The 16035-nt window shown below is 42.7% G+C and overlaps 1 protein-coding gene across 2 annotated transcripts in view; it reads left to right on the top strand.

Moving 5' to 3' along the window:
* LOC140995808 (tetratricopeptide repeat protein 28-like) overlaps positions 1-16035 on the top strand; it is a 202408-nt gene that overhangs the window by 105916 nt on the left and 80457 nt on the right. For both annotated transcript variants that reach the window (XM_073465917.1, XM_073465918.1), the window contains one exon: positions 14289-14436. In XM_073465917.1, coding sequence (XP_073322018.1) covers positions 14289-14436 — 148 coding nt within the window. The remainder of the gene's footprint in view (positions 1-14288; positions 14437-16035) is intronic.

Raw genomic sequence — 16035 nt, forward strand, 5'->3', positions numbered from 1 at the left:
CCTCGATTGAAGCCCATCATTTTCCCATTCCAGTGCTGTATGGGTGGGTTGTTGGGTTGCATTGGAGCCATGCTATTTCAATGCATTATGGTGCAAGGTCCTGCCACACAGACTGTTTTAGGGTCCAGTCAGACACAGTGCAGTTTTTGCAGTTTCCAGGTGTTTTCTCATGTTGCAGAACATGAGAAAAATGTTGATAAACAATATGTTTTGAATGATATTAAAAGGTTTTATAGTCAATAGAGACCAGGTTAATCCGACACTAGTAGCAAAACAATATTCTTCCTTTTTTTAATGCCGTCGTAATAAGTCGTTATTTTGGTGTAAGCACTGCAAAAGTAGTTACTTATTTCTCTGCAAATCGTAGAGTAACTCGTTACTTTAAAATGATAGTAATTAGTAATATGAAATACATTACAGTTAATTTTGGAGTTAATTTTCCCCAAACCGCTCACAATATGCATTGGCAGGGGTTAAATTTGATGCAATGTCCTAATTAATATAAATCATATAAGCTATACAATGGTTTACCTGAATGACAGCTTCATAAAATCTTTTGTCATATTTTAAAATTGCTTACATTTCACACAAGATTTAAAATCATACATACATACATACAATCAAACACAATAATATTGTCCAACATATCCATTCTCCTAGCAACAAAAAGTGTTGTAACTTACAACCAAGTGCCAATGAAGTAGAAAATATGATGGGCTGCCTCTGCCCGTATCTCCTGGTGAATGTTTTCATGATCAGTTATACAATACAAATATATCATGTCGCTCTAATTGAACTTAATTACCTGAGAATATTTGCAAATTATATATAAATTATGCTCCATAAAAACACATTACCATTTTTTGTAATGTGATATGACAATACCTTCCTTGCAGCTTTTATTTTCAGTCGAGGAAGCCTATTAAAACAGGCACTGAGGGAGAGTGGTGTTTAATTGCCAGCTTAGGTGTGTGACATTTGGAGCAGCACATCGAATGTGGCCCAAAGTCCAAAAGGTTTTGTGAAGGAGTGAGTAATTGCTCCGGTCTCTCCAGGCAACGGGTTTAATAAGACGATTCAATGATAGAAGGGGAGCAGACACAGGCACGCAGACACATGCACGCACCACACACAAACATTTAAAGACACCCATACGTAGATTGATGTGGTTGTGGCCACATATGATTTGTTTATGTTTCAAGGTTTTTTATTATCTGATGAATAGAATTTCAGCACAGCGATGTAAAGTTCAATCAGACAGAGTTTTTTTAACCATTGCTTTATGGTTGGCTTGAAGTTGAAGTTGGTTTTCCCAAGCTTAAATTTATTTTTATCTGTATGATTTAAGGTTTCAGCTTCTAAATATATCTGCTATGTACTGTAATTATTGCTGCCTATGAACATACCTTCATGTGACCTCTTCAGACGACCTCTCTCAGAGTGATCGAAATGATCTATCTGCTCGGTTAGCCTTGTAAACACACTGCCGCTCCACCATGTCTGTGCTTACCATGTTTGTACAGTAGATGAGTGGTTCCTCTGGCCCTCTCCTCGGGGTTGTTTAGCTTTCAGACCCCTGACAGAGGGAAAGGAAACTCCCTTGGGGGAACATGAAGCACTACAGGTTGAATGAAATTCTCTCAGAACACTCCAAAGCTCTCTTCATCTCCACAGGCTCTGGGGAAAAAGCAGCAGAAAAATGTTTAAAACAGGATGCTTAATCCAGCAGCACAGAAAAAGTATAGCAGCATGGATTTTTTTTTCTTTTGCCCAAGAGAGAAAACACTTTTAAAAGAGGCCCAGCATGATAGGCTAGCATAATGAGCCATCACTGGCTGATATTAGGAAGTTTATTCATAGAGTAGCTCTAGAAGATGGCTCAGTGCAGGATGTTATCTTAATGCCACAACATGATAAATGATGCAGGGAGGAAAGTGTTAGGGAATATGTTGTAACATATTTTCCAGCACGGAGAGCAGTGAGTTATTCTGCAGAAAAGAGAATATAAGCAAAAAATGAAACTGTGCTGACATATAAAGACTAATATGGGCTCACAAGCTGCAGGTAAACACAATATTAAACAAAGCAGACGCGATAGCACGGGACTCTCTGCTCATCTTTTATAATTACCTCAGTAAGCATGATATAATAGGCTTCAATATCTGTATTGTAGTTAAGTAATAGAACATCACTCACATGCAGTGCTATCTAATGATAAGTTATGAGAGTGAGTCCTCCTTAAATGGTCCAGAGGTTGTATGTGTGTGTGTACAGTAAGTTATGGCAGGGTCTCAAACAGGGGCTAGTGGCCCAGTAAATGATGGCAGTGGGGTTGGCTACATCCACTGGGGTCATCACTCCCTGGCTAGCCTGATAGGTAATTCATACACCTTTGCTATAGAGGGGGGGTCAGCACCTTCTCACCATTTATCACACCACATCTACTCCTAAAACCCCCAGCCCTATCAGTTTGTACTCAGGCAAACTGTTGGATTAACACAGAGAGGTGGCAAGTGCAGTGTGGGGAGATACAAAGCTTCAGTATTTAGCTTTAGCCAGAGAATCATTCCTCTTATTAGTCAAACTGTGTCCTCCAGGTATTGCACCACAGTGCAGTGTGAGTGTAGACAGGCGGGTCCGGACAATGTGCTAATTTGAATTTGCAGGTTTGCTGATGTTCATTTGCAAAGTGGTGTTGCGGACCTGCACCTTGCTCGGGGTAATCATTAGCACGAGAGGAGAATTTAGTATTCCGCTCAGCTGAGGCGCTGACACAGAGGCGTCCCCGGCTTCTGTTTCTATTAGCGTCCAGGCCTGCGGCTGCACAGCCAACACTTCAATGAGCGCTTTCTCAGCGCGTGGCCATTTCTCTGCTGCAGCTGCTGCCCTTCTAACTCTAGCTTACGGATAGAAATATGACACTAGAGAACACCCATATTATTCTCATGGCCTACCCCTCTGTTTTTTCTTCTTTACTCCACTCACGATTTCACATCCAATTTTCCCATCGCCCAGTGACGCCCATTCCCCTAAGACCCCCAGCTACAGCGGGATCACTGGACTCCCCTGAGTGTGTGTGTATGTGTGTGTGTATGGGCTCTTATTGATCATGGTTGTGTCCCTGTGGCTCTGGGGTCCTGCTGCTGTTATCACTGCAGTGTGAAGGGTGGGGATGAGGGAGGTGGTTCACAGCACGCAAGGCTTCGGGGTGGTGTGAGTGTGTGTGTGATCCAATGGGTTTTACAGTATGCGCTGCGTGTTTTCAGTTTTACTTTCTTCTCCAAGCTTTAATTTTTGCAACAAGCACAACAATTTACACAATTATACTTCCATAATTACAGCCTATTTGGTCTGACAAGCGAGATAACCATCCAAGGTAACAAGAGAGTACAGGAGGCATTAACAATGAGTATACACAGGATCTATAGAATCCCTCAGAAGTAGAAGCAGGGTGTCTAATGTGATAAAAACGAGCTCACTTTTAGATTCCTCGTCCAATTAAAAATGTTTGTATGAGCAATTAAAATATGATGGATGCGAAATTGGTTTTAATGACATCGCTGAAATACTGCAGTTTCTTTTCAGAGAGAAAATTAATTTAGAGCGAGGGAGAGAATGGTCATGATGAAACACAGTGAATGTTGTTCATAACCTGCAGCAGAAGATGTGACTTCACCATTTCCCTCAGAGTAAAGTGAAGGTGAGAGAAGGAGAATTCTTCCTTATTTTCCACCTTTTTTATCCACAGTTTCCCTTTACTGTAGTTCCCTGCTCAGTGGGTGTGGGTAGGACTCTTATGATGGATTACACTACTGGTCCTCCTGAGTGCATGCATGTGAATAAATGGGTGCAGAGTGCGCATGTTCCTCCTGTGTTCTCCTCTTTCCTCAGTCTGCCTTTTTTTCCCCCTTTTTCCCCAAAGTTCTCCTTCCATCCTTTTCTCTCACCTTAGCCATTTTGGACATGTGTGCAGAAATGTATGCTGGGACAGGCTTATTTACTTATTCTCACATATGGCTACACTCACAGACACGCCAACACACTCAGCAGAACTGCGTAGCACTCAGGGCACCATTCCTCCGTGGCCACAGTGATTAATTACTTTTAACAAAGCAAACAGGGTCTTGCTTGTCCGGATCAATCTTTTCTCCGTCTTGGTGCGAGACGCTGTCACCAGTAATTGCCAAACTCTGTGTAGTATGAAATGAGGGCCACTTTCACCTCTCCCTGGTCCTAAGCTAACCATAGCCTCAATTTTCTACACCTGTGTGCCTGCTCTCCTGGCTCCCATGGCTCCGCTGTCCTCTCCCTCCTCTTTTTTTCTCTTCCTCTATATCTCCACCTCTTCTCTTTGTAATGCAGCCCCCTCCTTGGGAGTTATAGTGAATTTAGCGTAAGATGAGTCGTCATGTCAGCTCACTTTGACTGCATTTTGGTTGCTTCCATATGCTTTTAGAACAGCACTTAGAAGACTCAAGCATCATTCCTCTTTCCATCCATGCATACTAATTGGCATCGCTCTGCCAAGCTGATCAAACACCATTAATCTATTTGTAGTATATATTTGTTTCTAAATGAGAAAATTAATACATTCTGCTACTACAACCAGCTGGGTGCGGTGAGCCCCATTGATTGTTGGCACCCACAGTATGACTCATAGCTCTGAGCAAGTGTTTTTATTTGGCTAGCTGTGTGTGTGTATGAGCATGTTTGTATGTGTGTTCTCTGGCGGTGGATCACTTTTATGTTGAGACCGGTTGCCAGAGGAGTTTCAATTAACATATTTACTTTTTTTGGAATTCATAAAGTGTCCACAGGTGGTAAGGAAACCTGTTCGCTTCATCTTGTTACAGGACAGGCCATCGAGTCACGCAGCACGCATGGAGTTAGATATCAAAGCCAAGGAGATGCAGCTAACGTGATTAGCAGGCGGACACAATTAATGATGCATGGTGATGGCCAAAGAACGCTGAGGGAACTTGCTGTTTAATGAGCTAACACAGACTGTGCAGATGTGTTACAGGACCACTCAGTGTTATCAAAGGCGGACACCTCCTTTCAGTAGAACTCTGCCAATTAGTCGCATTATGGGAGTTGACTGTCAGGATTTCAATGTAAAATAGTGAGTACTTGTTGCTAAATGTGCATTAGCAGCATCATGCTTGCCAAAATGCTTGATTTCTTACTCTATGGGTGTGACATCTCCCGGAAAATGGTACCGCTGTTCGGCTCAACTACATCTGGGATTTAGCGATAATTCTCAATAGGCAAGCGGGCCTGAAAATGACTCTCTTCATTAATAATGAAAAATCCACATTGGTCCAACCATAACCGTACTTTTTTTTTCAGCTCCTGATATTTTTCCCTGGCCCAGCAATGTGCTGGAGCATGTCATATATATGATAAGTAGAGGAGCCTGTCTGCCCGGGACTCATCACACACTTAAATTGGTGCAGCATGGAGTTCATATTGCAGTGTGGCCGAGGGGGAATTAGCGAGTCTATATATAAACCCCCGTCGCATGTGTTGTGAATTAAAGTGCATTTATCTGGTAATCGCTGGGGAGATCTCCGCGTGCACAAGCATGGCAAAGCAGTGGTGCTGCAGCCACAACAGCCCAGTTTACTGATGCTGCTGCTGCACTGGGAGATGGGAAGGAGAAACAGGTCATACACAATAAAGAGCTCTGATAGCCCGGATGGCAGTTGACATGTACAGTACACTTGGATGGAATAACAAGAGGCATCTCTGTGAGTCCTCCATGTGCTAACCTTTATCTTCCTCTCTCACCCTCTTCGTCTGTCTTTTCACCTCCTCCTCGTTTTAAGTGTATGTCCAACCCTTTGGGCTAAATCACCATTGTCTTTTCTCACCCTTCCCTCATTGTTTCTCCAGTCCTCTCAGCCTCTCAGCATCTTATCTGTGATTCAGCTTGCCTTTACTCAATCATGTATGACTCCTTACCAGCAGAATCAAAAGCAGTGGGGCTCATGCCATGCTTTTCATTAGAGCTTTCCATAAAGGCTGACTGTGAGTCTTTTGAAGTGTTGCAGGGCAGCTCTAGAGAAGCCACACTGTCAGGCAGCCTGTGCTGCTGACTCGTGTTTGATGAAGCAACTTCCCACCAAGGCCAGAGCAACCTAATGAACCCAACACAAACGAGGGGGGGTAATGACTTGATGGACTTTGTCTCTCTTTGGGAGCTTCAAGCTCAGCGAGCAGTGACAACCAGGACCGTAAAACACCTCAGGCTCGGAAATGCTTCTTTTACTTGGCAGCTGATTTTTCACACCTCAGAAAATGCCAGTTTTAACAGCTTGTGAATAGGATGCTGCTTTTTTTGTTCTTCATCAGCCTTTGTCTCCCACTAGAAATTCAATAGATTGCTTGAGACGGCAGCAACGTTTGAGATGTGAAGCTCCGAGTGTCACGCTTTGAAGAGAAAGGGTCAGCTGGACATGACTACCCATCCTAATGGCTAATGGAGATGCCTGGTTTACCATGTTGAGAACATGTGTCTCTCAGTCAGTGTTTACTAAGAGGAGGGTATTTTTCAGCCATGCTTGAGTTCACTGTCAAAGCCAATTAAGGCAGTACAAATGAAGATGGAGGATGTGGTGCCTCAGGCCAGGAGAGTACAGCAGCCAGGGCCAAGTAGCCTCTTCTGTCGGCACTGTAGGGCCAAACACATCAGGGACACATATGGTCAGGGCTGCTTATTCAATTGGCATTGACTTTGTATAATCAGTAGCTATAATTTGTATTACAAAATGTGAGTTTTAGTTCTATCGTGAGTTTATTGTTGACCTTCTAAATTAGATTTGAGTTTTAATGATTAGTGAGAAGTTCACTTGTGACAACACTTGATGGATTTAGCAGAAATTGCAGCTCCTTGCTTGAAGACCCTTTTTGGTTGCAAAAAATATACTCGAAAAACGTAAGCCTTGTAGGTGTTTTGTAATAGAGCCTTTAATGGCCACCTCAAGTCCAGTCGGGAAAAGCATTTCCGCAGCCTAGAGTTTGCTCTCTTTTTCAGGTTCACCATCTGGCCTTGATTGATTAAAGCTCCTTTAAGTAATTAATGCCTACTTTAATTGAGAGTCAGCCCCTGTGGCTGTGGGGTTCGTGCGCACTGCTCAGGCAGAGCAGAGCCGAGGATCTAGTTGAGAGGGGCACGGAAATCTGTTTAGCACCCTGACCCTCTCAGCCTCACATCTCAAGACTCTTAAGATGCTAATAAGAACGCAAGTATGCTAGCTGCATCCATGTGACAAATCGGGCTATAAATCATAGCGGAAGAGTGTGACATGGTTTTTCTAACATTAGAGTTAACGTGCTCGGAATGAGCTACAGGCATATTGCCATTTTATCTGCTGGTTTATCACTTTTCCATTGGTCTGTTTCCTTTGTGAAAACCCTCAGTTATGGTGGACATGCACGTAGCGGAAAGAAAATTGAATTCCCTCTGCCAAACAGTGCATTGTGACAGCATGTCACTGGAAGACCCCACAGCTTGCCACTATTGTGCTGTTTCATCTGTTTGTGATAAATGAGCAATATCAGTTTTTCCCGTCTGTTCCTCTTTGACTGTCACGGATGTGCGCCACATGACACCGCCGCGATCATGAGTCCTGACCTTCTTTATTGAGGGTTCTCTTTGTCTTTTGGTAATTGTTTTTAGAAAACATTAAACCATCCCCCCAGCCAGATAATGTGAGACACAGTGAATACAGAGAGCTCAGCATTGATTCCACATACCTGACTATGACCTTTTCCAATCTGAAGTCCCGCGCTGGCTGCCAGTTTGATGTGCGCCGGCTAATCAATTCCTTGCAGCTGTGAGAGAGTACTACAATGTCTTTCACACTGAAACCTCTACCAGGCAACCTGGATTTTACCTGGCTCTTATTGTCACCACTCGCTGAATAATGAAACATTTACCCTTTAATTGCTGGCTCCACAAAGAATGATCAGTTTAATTTGCTCTCATTAGAGCCATCCAATCTAATGGGCTAATTAAGGGCTTTAGATGGAACAGCAATCACCAGAGTCTACAACGCCCTTAGGGAGGAATACATCAATGGATCATAAATATTTTACAGCGTCTACCTACATGCAGATTGCAAGGTGCTTCAGTTTGACTTGCATAAGTGCTTTACATGCACCTTTTATGTGGCTTTTGTTGTTAACATAAAATCACTGTAGACTTGACCAGGGTTGCTCTACAAAAGCTCACTAAGTCAGCATATAGGACAAAACAAAAAGCAACGTTTTTCATCGATTAGCCAGATTAATGCGGAAAAATCTTTCCCCTGGTGTGAGGAGAAATTGGTCTGTCAGTGTTTTTTCTCACTGACACAACACACACACACTGATAAAACAAACACTTGATCGATGTAGGTCAGGGGTGATAGCTGGTTTAGAGTTTGGTTTTATTTGATTGGGGAGATGGTAATAGACAGGCAGCTGTGTCATGAATCTATCGCAGTGACCCGGAGGCCAGAGGTTGATGTTTGGCCCGAGGCGATGGGTGTAAGTCCTCCACTGCCACGTTCATGAAGCCCGACCTAAGACCTCTTCAGTCCTGGGGGAGAGAGATTTGTACCTGCAGAGAGACACAGGAAGATGGGTAGAAACTCTTGGACCTGGCTTCAGAATTAAATTTAATTAAGTGCAGCTTCCATTGTGCTGTACTGTGGCTTTCAGCTTGTCAAGTTGAAGGGCAGAAGGCCCAAAGCAGCAATCATTCCATTTCCCTTTTTTTAGCTGTTCTCCCAGCTAATTTGTCATGGCCGACAGTTATCCCTGGATATTAAATTAAGCAGCTGACATTTTGTGTACCCTGCGAATCGACTGTGTCACCTTGAAAGTGTAGATTTGCAACGGATGGCGGCGGCTCCTGTCTGAAACCGTGGTCGACACATGACATTTCTGGGTCACATTGGAAACCAGGCAATGACACCTATAAAGAGCCAAGAAACAGGGGGAAGAAAGGCGGCATTCCCTTTGTTCCTGTTACACCATTAGTGTTAATGTGTTCCTAGCGTCATGGCCTGTGTGAAAAGCTGAACCCATGTTCACCTGTCATGTTTGTGGGAGGTCTTTCTGAGGATTTATTGATGTATTTTTCTTCAGTTTGTATTTGTGTGTGTTGTGCAGTGTATTTGCAGCCTGCTGTCCCTATTTGATGGTCTGATTTGGGTTCCATTATGTCGCCAGCGGGGGTTCTGTTCAGAGTGGTCACATTGGCACCAACTGCCCTGCGGGTGATCAGAAACCATCTGCAGCAGGCGTATCCTAAACACGCTACAGCAGCGAAGGGTGTGGCACGGTCTAAACGGAGCTTACGTGGCTTCTATTGATTTCCACATTTGAGAGCATCTCTATTATTGCTGATCACCGATCAGGGCACAGCAAGCCACTCAAGGCCTTGGGCTACTGGAGCACAGCTGGAGCAGTTGGCTCACTGACAGGCTGCCTGCATTGTGGGCGAGGAGTTATGCTGTTTGTTTAGAGAGACATCACAGTGGTTGAGATTTTACAACTCTGGATGTGTGGCAGAATACTGACACGGGCGGGTTTCCAGCTCCAAGGCCCCTGATACAAAGCAGTTACAGATTACCTTGGCAATTTGATATCTTGCTGAAAATGACAGATTCAGGATAGGGTAAACAATAGATTTGACAGTCTTTAGTAAGCATTTTGTCTTGGAAGCACTACACACATCTCATAGTACAACCTGGGGAATGAACCTAGATGTAGGATGCAACAGTCTGATCGAACAGGGTTTTTCACATCTGTGGGAGACCATCCTATTATAAGATGCAAGATAAGGAACATTGTACAATTGATTGCATCAGGCAGGATCCTGAATCTTGTTGTCAAAAATATCAATAAATCTATACTGAATATTTGAAATGGTGTCAATACTCATTTTCCGTAGTATCGTTACAGCAGTACCAGCTGCACTTTCTCACACTCTCTTCTCTCTGACAGCGGGTTGACACACACACAAAGCTTTTTTCAAGGCATAATCTAAAGAGGAAAAAGCGCACATTTCTAAGAAAGTGTGATGTTAACCAATATATCATAATATTTAATCGGTTGTCCAATTTTATGGGCCTATATTGGCCTATCACAGATGTATTTGTATTGGCATATAATGTATGTTGTCTGATATTTGCCAAATGTAAACTCTTTTTTTTTACAAAACAGAAGATTTTTATAATTATTTTGAGGGAGTATTTCACAAAAATGGGTGTGCTTATGTACTAGCCAAGAAAAGTTATAACTCATTGTCATGTTATAGCCTTTATATAAATGATACATTTCATCTCCTCAATGTTCAGTAAATTCTTCCCCATTTTTTAAAAAAATGGTATAAATTGTACTGCATATCAACATTTTTCAAGATATTGTTTCAACAAACATTCATCCCGAATGTATACATACAGTATATCCACCTTTACCATATGCCAACTCAAACTCCTTTTGCTCATTGTTAATCTTTGTCAAACAAGTTGTGTATATCGGCCGATACGATTATACACAAATGAAAACATTGTTATGAATATTACTCCATTTAACAACAATGTTACAGAGTGCTTGCTAATGAAAACAAATCCAGACAGAGTGAGAATGACGCCAAAAACCATGAGCACAGAGGAAGTAAAGACAATAATGAGTAGGATCAAATAAAAAAGGAATCAAACGATAAATAAAACATATATCAAACTTTTCCAAAAGCTTTCACAAAGAGAAAAGTTTTGAAAAGAGATTTAAAAGAAGCGAGAGACTATTTGACAATTTGGCACAGCGAGTGGAAATATATTCTGTCTTAAGCCTTTTAGGCCCAGATCTTGAATAAGGATAGACAAGTGCAAACACAGACGTGCTCCCAGGGGCTGACGACCCCCCTGGGGTTACAGTGTACTGAAGAGGAGCCTAAGAAGGGGGCAAGGACATATGCTGAGGCATTAATCTGCTAATAGAAAAAGAGCCTCTAACAGCTGGTCTTGCGCCAAACTCCCAATGTTAATCGTGTCAACTTTCTGTTGAGCTGCTCTGACTGTGGGCCTTATTGTGAACAACAGCGCTGTCACTGAGAGAAAATTGTCCATGTGTCATCCTAAGTGTCTCGTTAGAGAGAGAGCACATGCGACTCTGGTGTGCATGAGCTTGTTTGAGCATATGTGTGCAGAGTGTGTTGTTTCCCCACAGCATGTAGCACAGTGTACCAGAGTGAATAACTTTTTTTTTTTTTTTGCATCATTTCCCTCTTCCTCTTAAGCGTAAAAACATGAATATTTAAAACTACATCAAACAAGCATTCATGAAATATTAAAATGTTCGAGAACAAGAAAAGCTTTTATCCTCTCCCTTATTCATATGTGTTTTCCAGCCTCTCTCTCGTTGCCTCACACCAACACACACATGTACTGACACACATGCGCATTAGCACTCCCAGAATTTACCCACGGGTAAGAACGACAAACCTCCCAACTCGATCCACTCTTCTGTGGTATCAGCACATTGCTGCATTAAATAGAGAAGATGCAGGAAGGTTCAATAATTTAGCCTGGATTGAATTTTTAGGCATTATTAAAAGAAGTCTTGTTGTGTGGATGTCTTGTTATACATGATGCCAAACAGATGCGTCACATTTCAGGAGGGCCTGCGTTCTGTAAGAAGCTTGCCTTTGGAGGAGTGCATCCTGTTTAGGGAGATGGTTTTTGGCTGAAAGATTAAGCACTAACTTGTAGCGTTCTGTTGTGTATGTAATGCTGTGTGTTGACAGGGCAAAGTTAATCTGTGGAGCCCTCTCTTTTCCTGTAATACTCTCTCTTTCCCCTACCTCTCTCTATCTCCCTCTCTCAATTTCTCTCTGTCTGGCTAAGAGCTAGAGGCTGTGCTAATCACTGTAGCGGCAGCTCTAAGCAGATGTTGCTGTGTTTTTAGAAAAGATCCTGTTAAGCGTGAATTTAAAAAATGTTGTGTAGGGGTAAAATCTCACTCCCCCTTCTCCCATAATGCCTCATGCCACGAGCAAAGCAAACCTGTTGGTGGTATTTCCGCAGCTTTGTCCTCTTCTGCACTATTTGGTGCCTTCCCCACGCTAGTATTCAGCTAAATTCAAGTGGACCTTCTGTTTTATGAGCAGCACTGGTTGAATTGACTTGTTGGATTATGCAGAGGCTGAGGTTATATCATTTGTGTATGTCTTTGTGCAGCCACATGATGTGTTTTGAAGGCAGAGGGAGATTAATGGAAGGGGAAAAAAAATCCTATAAGGCTGTACAGCACATTGATTCTGTCATTTTCGTTGTGGCTCTTACGTTCATGCGTTTGTTCTCGTGCTTGTGTTTGCAGTATTTTTAATGCACTCTCCACACAGTCTCGTCTTTGAACCTTATGTAGGGCAGGATAGAGTAAAATAAAAGGATTAAAGAAGATGTCAATTTTTGTTTAAAGCGAGCCGTATTTGATTCATCTTTGTTCTCGTCCTCTTTGGCTGGTCGCTTCAGTCAGAGAAGGTAACAAAGATCTCTGGGTGAGCAGTCATATTGTAGGCGAAATCTAATCAAAGGGAGCAGTGCTTTTAAATGTCTTTCGTTCCCCGGGGCGAGTCGTTGTGGGCCTCTCCTCTCTCGCCCAGTGCGTCTTGCCCAAACTCCACCGCCACTAGATGCAATTAATATTGAGCGGCTACCCTGGCCTGCACTCCCTTCATATAATAACAGTGTTAGAACAAAGGTTAATGCTTTGAATCTAATCTCTGTCCTCGTCATTTTCAATGGAGTTGTGATGCATGCGAAGGGAGGTAGAAATGTTGAGGGGAGGCAGCAGGTCTGGAGAGAGATCTGTAGTCATTGGGGGGATCGGACAGAAGCAAAATTAATTACTGGTCTCTATAAATTCAATGTCATGTCTCATTTTCTCTAATCCTCCCTGCCTTTTTCACTTCCTAGTGGTGCTAACAGAGAAGCTTGGGAAGACTAATGAAAAGGCCTCTTAGATGCTAATGGCAAATTAGCCTTCGTGTCACTTTTGGAAGCTGTGAGTGGAGTGACTGCCTGTTCACTAAGGAAGTGGCCAGACTGCTGCTGCCCCACACACACAAGCACAAACACACAGAAACACTAGTCTCGGAAAGATTCGGACTCCAAACATGACAGCTTTAATTTTAGATGGATTCTGTTGTTTCTTTGCCTCACACAAAGCATATCCCACATTTTCCCCCGTGCTATGCTGCTGTAATTATGTGTTTCTGACACACGAGCCCAGATATGACTATTCTGAGAGACAGTTTGCTTTCTCTTGGGGGGATTTAGCGGTTTGGATCGTAAGTAATGAGCTGGATCGAGTTCCAACTCTCTTTGCTGCTGTTGTTAGACTGGACCGGAGTCAGGTTTAACAACTCACCAGGATTATTGTCTGATCAGGCCTCAGACACAAACATACTGAGTCACAAACTTGCTTGGATCCAAGTCCAAACAGACATGCTGAAGAAGAAAAAACACCCTTATTGATGGGGCTTTGGATCCAAGAGACAGCGTCTGTTTTAGTTTTCATTCTGAAGAATGTTCCAAAACATTTTAGTCTCTCACAGAAAGATACAGTATGTCAGCAGTTGCAAGCAGTTTATGTCTCAGTTGTACTGAATTATTATACTCGGAAAAATGTGACTTGGATGACAAATGCAGATAATTTTGTCTGTTTGAAGAGCCATTCACGTATCCAAAACATGACACAAGCACACATCTGATGATAAAATCTGGCAAAAACAGACTCTGGCCAGTTTTGTTTTATAACTGCGTCCTGACAAAGGGAATGCGCAATCTGAAGTATTTATTGGTGTTCTATTGTTGAGCTACACGCCAGCTTGACTACGTAGCTCCCTCTCATTCTCTTTTTTCTCTCTCTTTACTTTTTTCAAAACACAGCCAAAGAGAAATCCCAGTGCTCTACTGTAGTTGTGTGCCGCTCACTCCCTCAGCAAACAGAGGCAGAAAATACTGAATAGGAAGAAACAATAGTTGCTCCTAAGCAGGCAGCCAGCCAGAGTGTAACATGTGCATTTATGTAAAACTTATAATCCAATTAACAAGTACAGAAACTCCAGTGATCACTCTATTATGGGAATACAAAGGAGAGAGGTGCCATGTGCAGAAAACTGCTCATGTGGAAAAAATGGAAATGGCGTGAAATGAGTGTGTCTGTTAATGTGTTTGTGTAAACCCTACACTGCAGCCCTGATGACTCTGTCTCTTACTTCTCTCTGTCTACAGGCATACTTCCGACAGGGTGTTGCCCTTCAGTACCTTGGTCGCCATGCCGACGCACTGGCCGCCTTCGCCTCCGGGCTGGCCCAAGACCCCAAGAGTCTGCAGCTGCTGGTGGGCATGGTCGAAGCCGCCATGAAGTCGCCATTACGAGGTAAGAAATGAAAACAGAAATTGGTCGCCTGTCACTGTAACTTCCCAGAGAAAGTCAGAAAATGAACGTGAAGTCTCGGAACGTGACTAAATTTAACAGGAATAAAACTCTTCATAAATGACCTCATCCATAAACATTTCTGCCCGAGTTGCATTAAATGGATTCCACGAAGACAACAACTCCCATAACCCTAAGCTACTTCACAGCATCATGAAACTATGACTTTTTTTTCATTGTTTTGCTTGAGACAACCCTAGCGGCTGAACAAGCATAACTACTTTGTTATAGAATACAGGACTGTGACAAGCTTGAGCTCAACTCGCCTTACGCGCTCAGGAAGGCGACAAAGACAGCGGCTCCTGTCCTTGAGGCTCATTATACTCATATTATTAGCAACATATATACTGTAAGTAAATAATGACCACAAGATTTGTTGGCGAAGTCCTGATATGGTGCTCGCAGCACAGGAATCAGAAAACCTGCACGGTGTAAAAAACAGTCTCTAGTATTTTGTCTCCTCTTTTTTTGTGTCAACGAAAATAAACAGAGATTTTACCAGTTTTAATTATTTAAACTTCATTTTAGTCAATTTTCTGTCTGCAGCATTGCATGTTGATGTTAGTTTCAAATGTTGTCGGTCCTGTCTTTTCATCGTCTTGTAGTAATTGAAATGAAGTATATGGACATATTTAGTCAGTTTTCATTGACTAACATTGACTAGAAGCGGAATACTTTTGTAAGTGCGTGTTGACAGCGTGTTCATGCGTCTGTGTGTCACAGTCTGTCTGCTTCACCATCTCCACATGTTTTGTCCTACAACTCCTTGGGAGCCTGTCTCTCAGATAATCCTCACACTCTGCCAGTCAATAAGCGTGTTGGGGTGACTTTACCTGTCAGTTTTCTACCCGTTTGGCAGATGGGCCATCCCTCTATCTGTCCGTCTCTCTGTCTTTGTGACTGACTGTTGGTGTCAAGTGCTTACCTCTGGACTCTGAGGCCTGACGGCTGCAGCCTCAGCATATCTTATTGTCAGTCGGGCTGATCACACGCACAGATATCCCGCTATCTTAATGAGCATCCAACACTAATGCCATTGTCTGTGTCCGCCCCTGTGTAAGCCTTTTTCCTACAGCTGAGTGGATTTATAAGTAGCGTATTCAAGCCAAGATTGTTACTAAAATGTGTTCTTTCTGTTATGCATTATTATCTGTTGTAACAGCCAACTGCAGTGACCTGATTGTCCATGAGTAATCAGTGTGGGCCAGCCTAATGAGCCTCAAAACAAACCTGGCAGCAATTTTCCCTCAGATGACCACTGCGGAGGATTTAATATTCTTCAGATCTGACTGCCAACATGGACTGAGTCATCCTGCAGTCTTGCTTTGTCATCAGGTGTTTTCCAAACAGTGCTGACTGTGCCTGTGAATAAATGTGGCCTTGTTTACAATCCAAAATTTACTGAAATGTACAATGAGATCACCAAATCTCTCGGTCTTTGTTCAGTTTTTCTTTGATTGAATACAGCGCTCCTTGGAAGAAACGTAGTAGAAAAGGAATATTGCAAAGAGAATAAAGAATGGAGAGCTTATCTGAGTCACA

Source organism: Pagrus major, chromosome 5 (genome assembly GCF_040436345.1).
Source record: "Pagrus major chromosome 5, Pma_NU_1.0".
Lineage (NCBI taxonomy): Eukaryota > Metazoa > Chordata > Actinopteri > Spariformes > Sparidae > Pagrus > Pagrus major.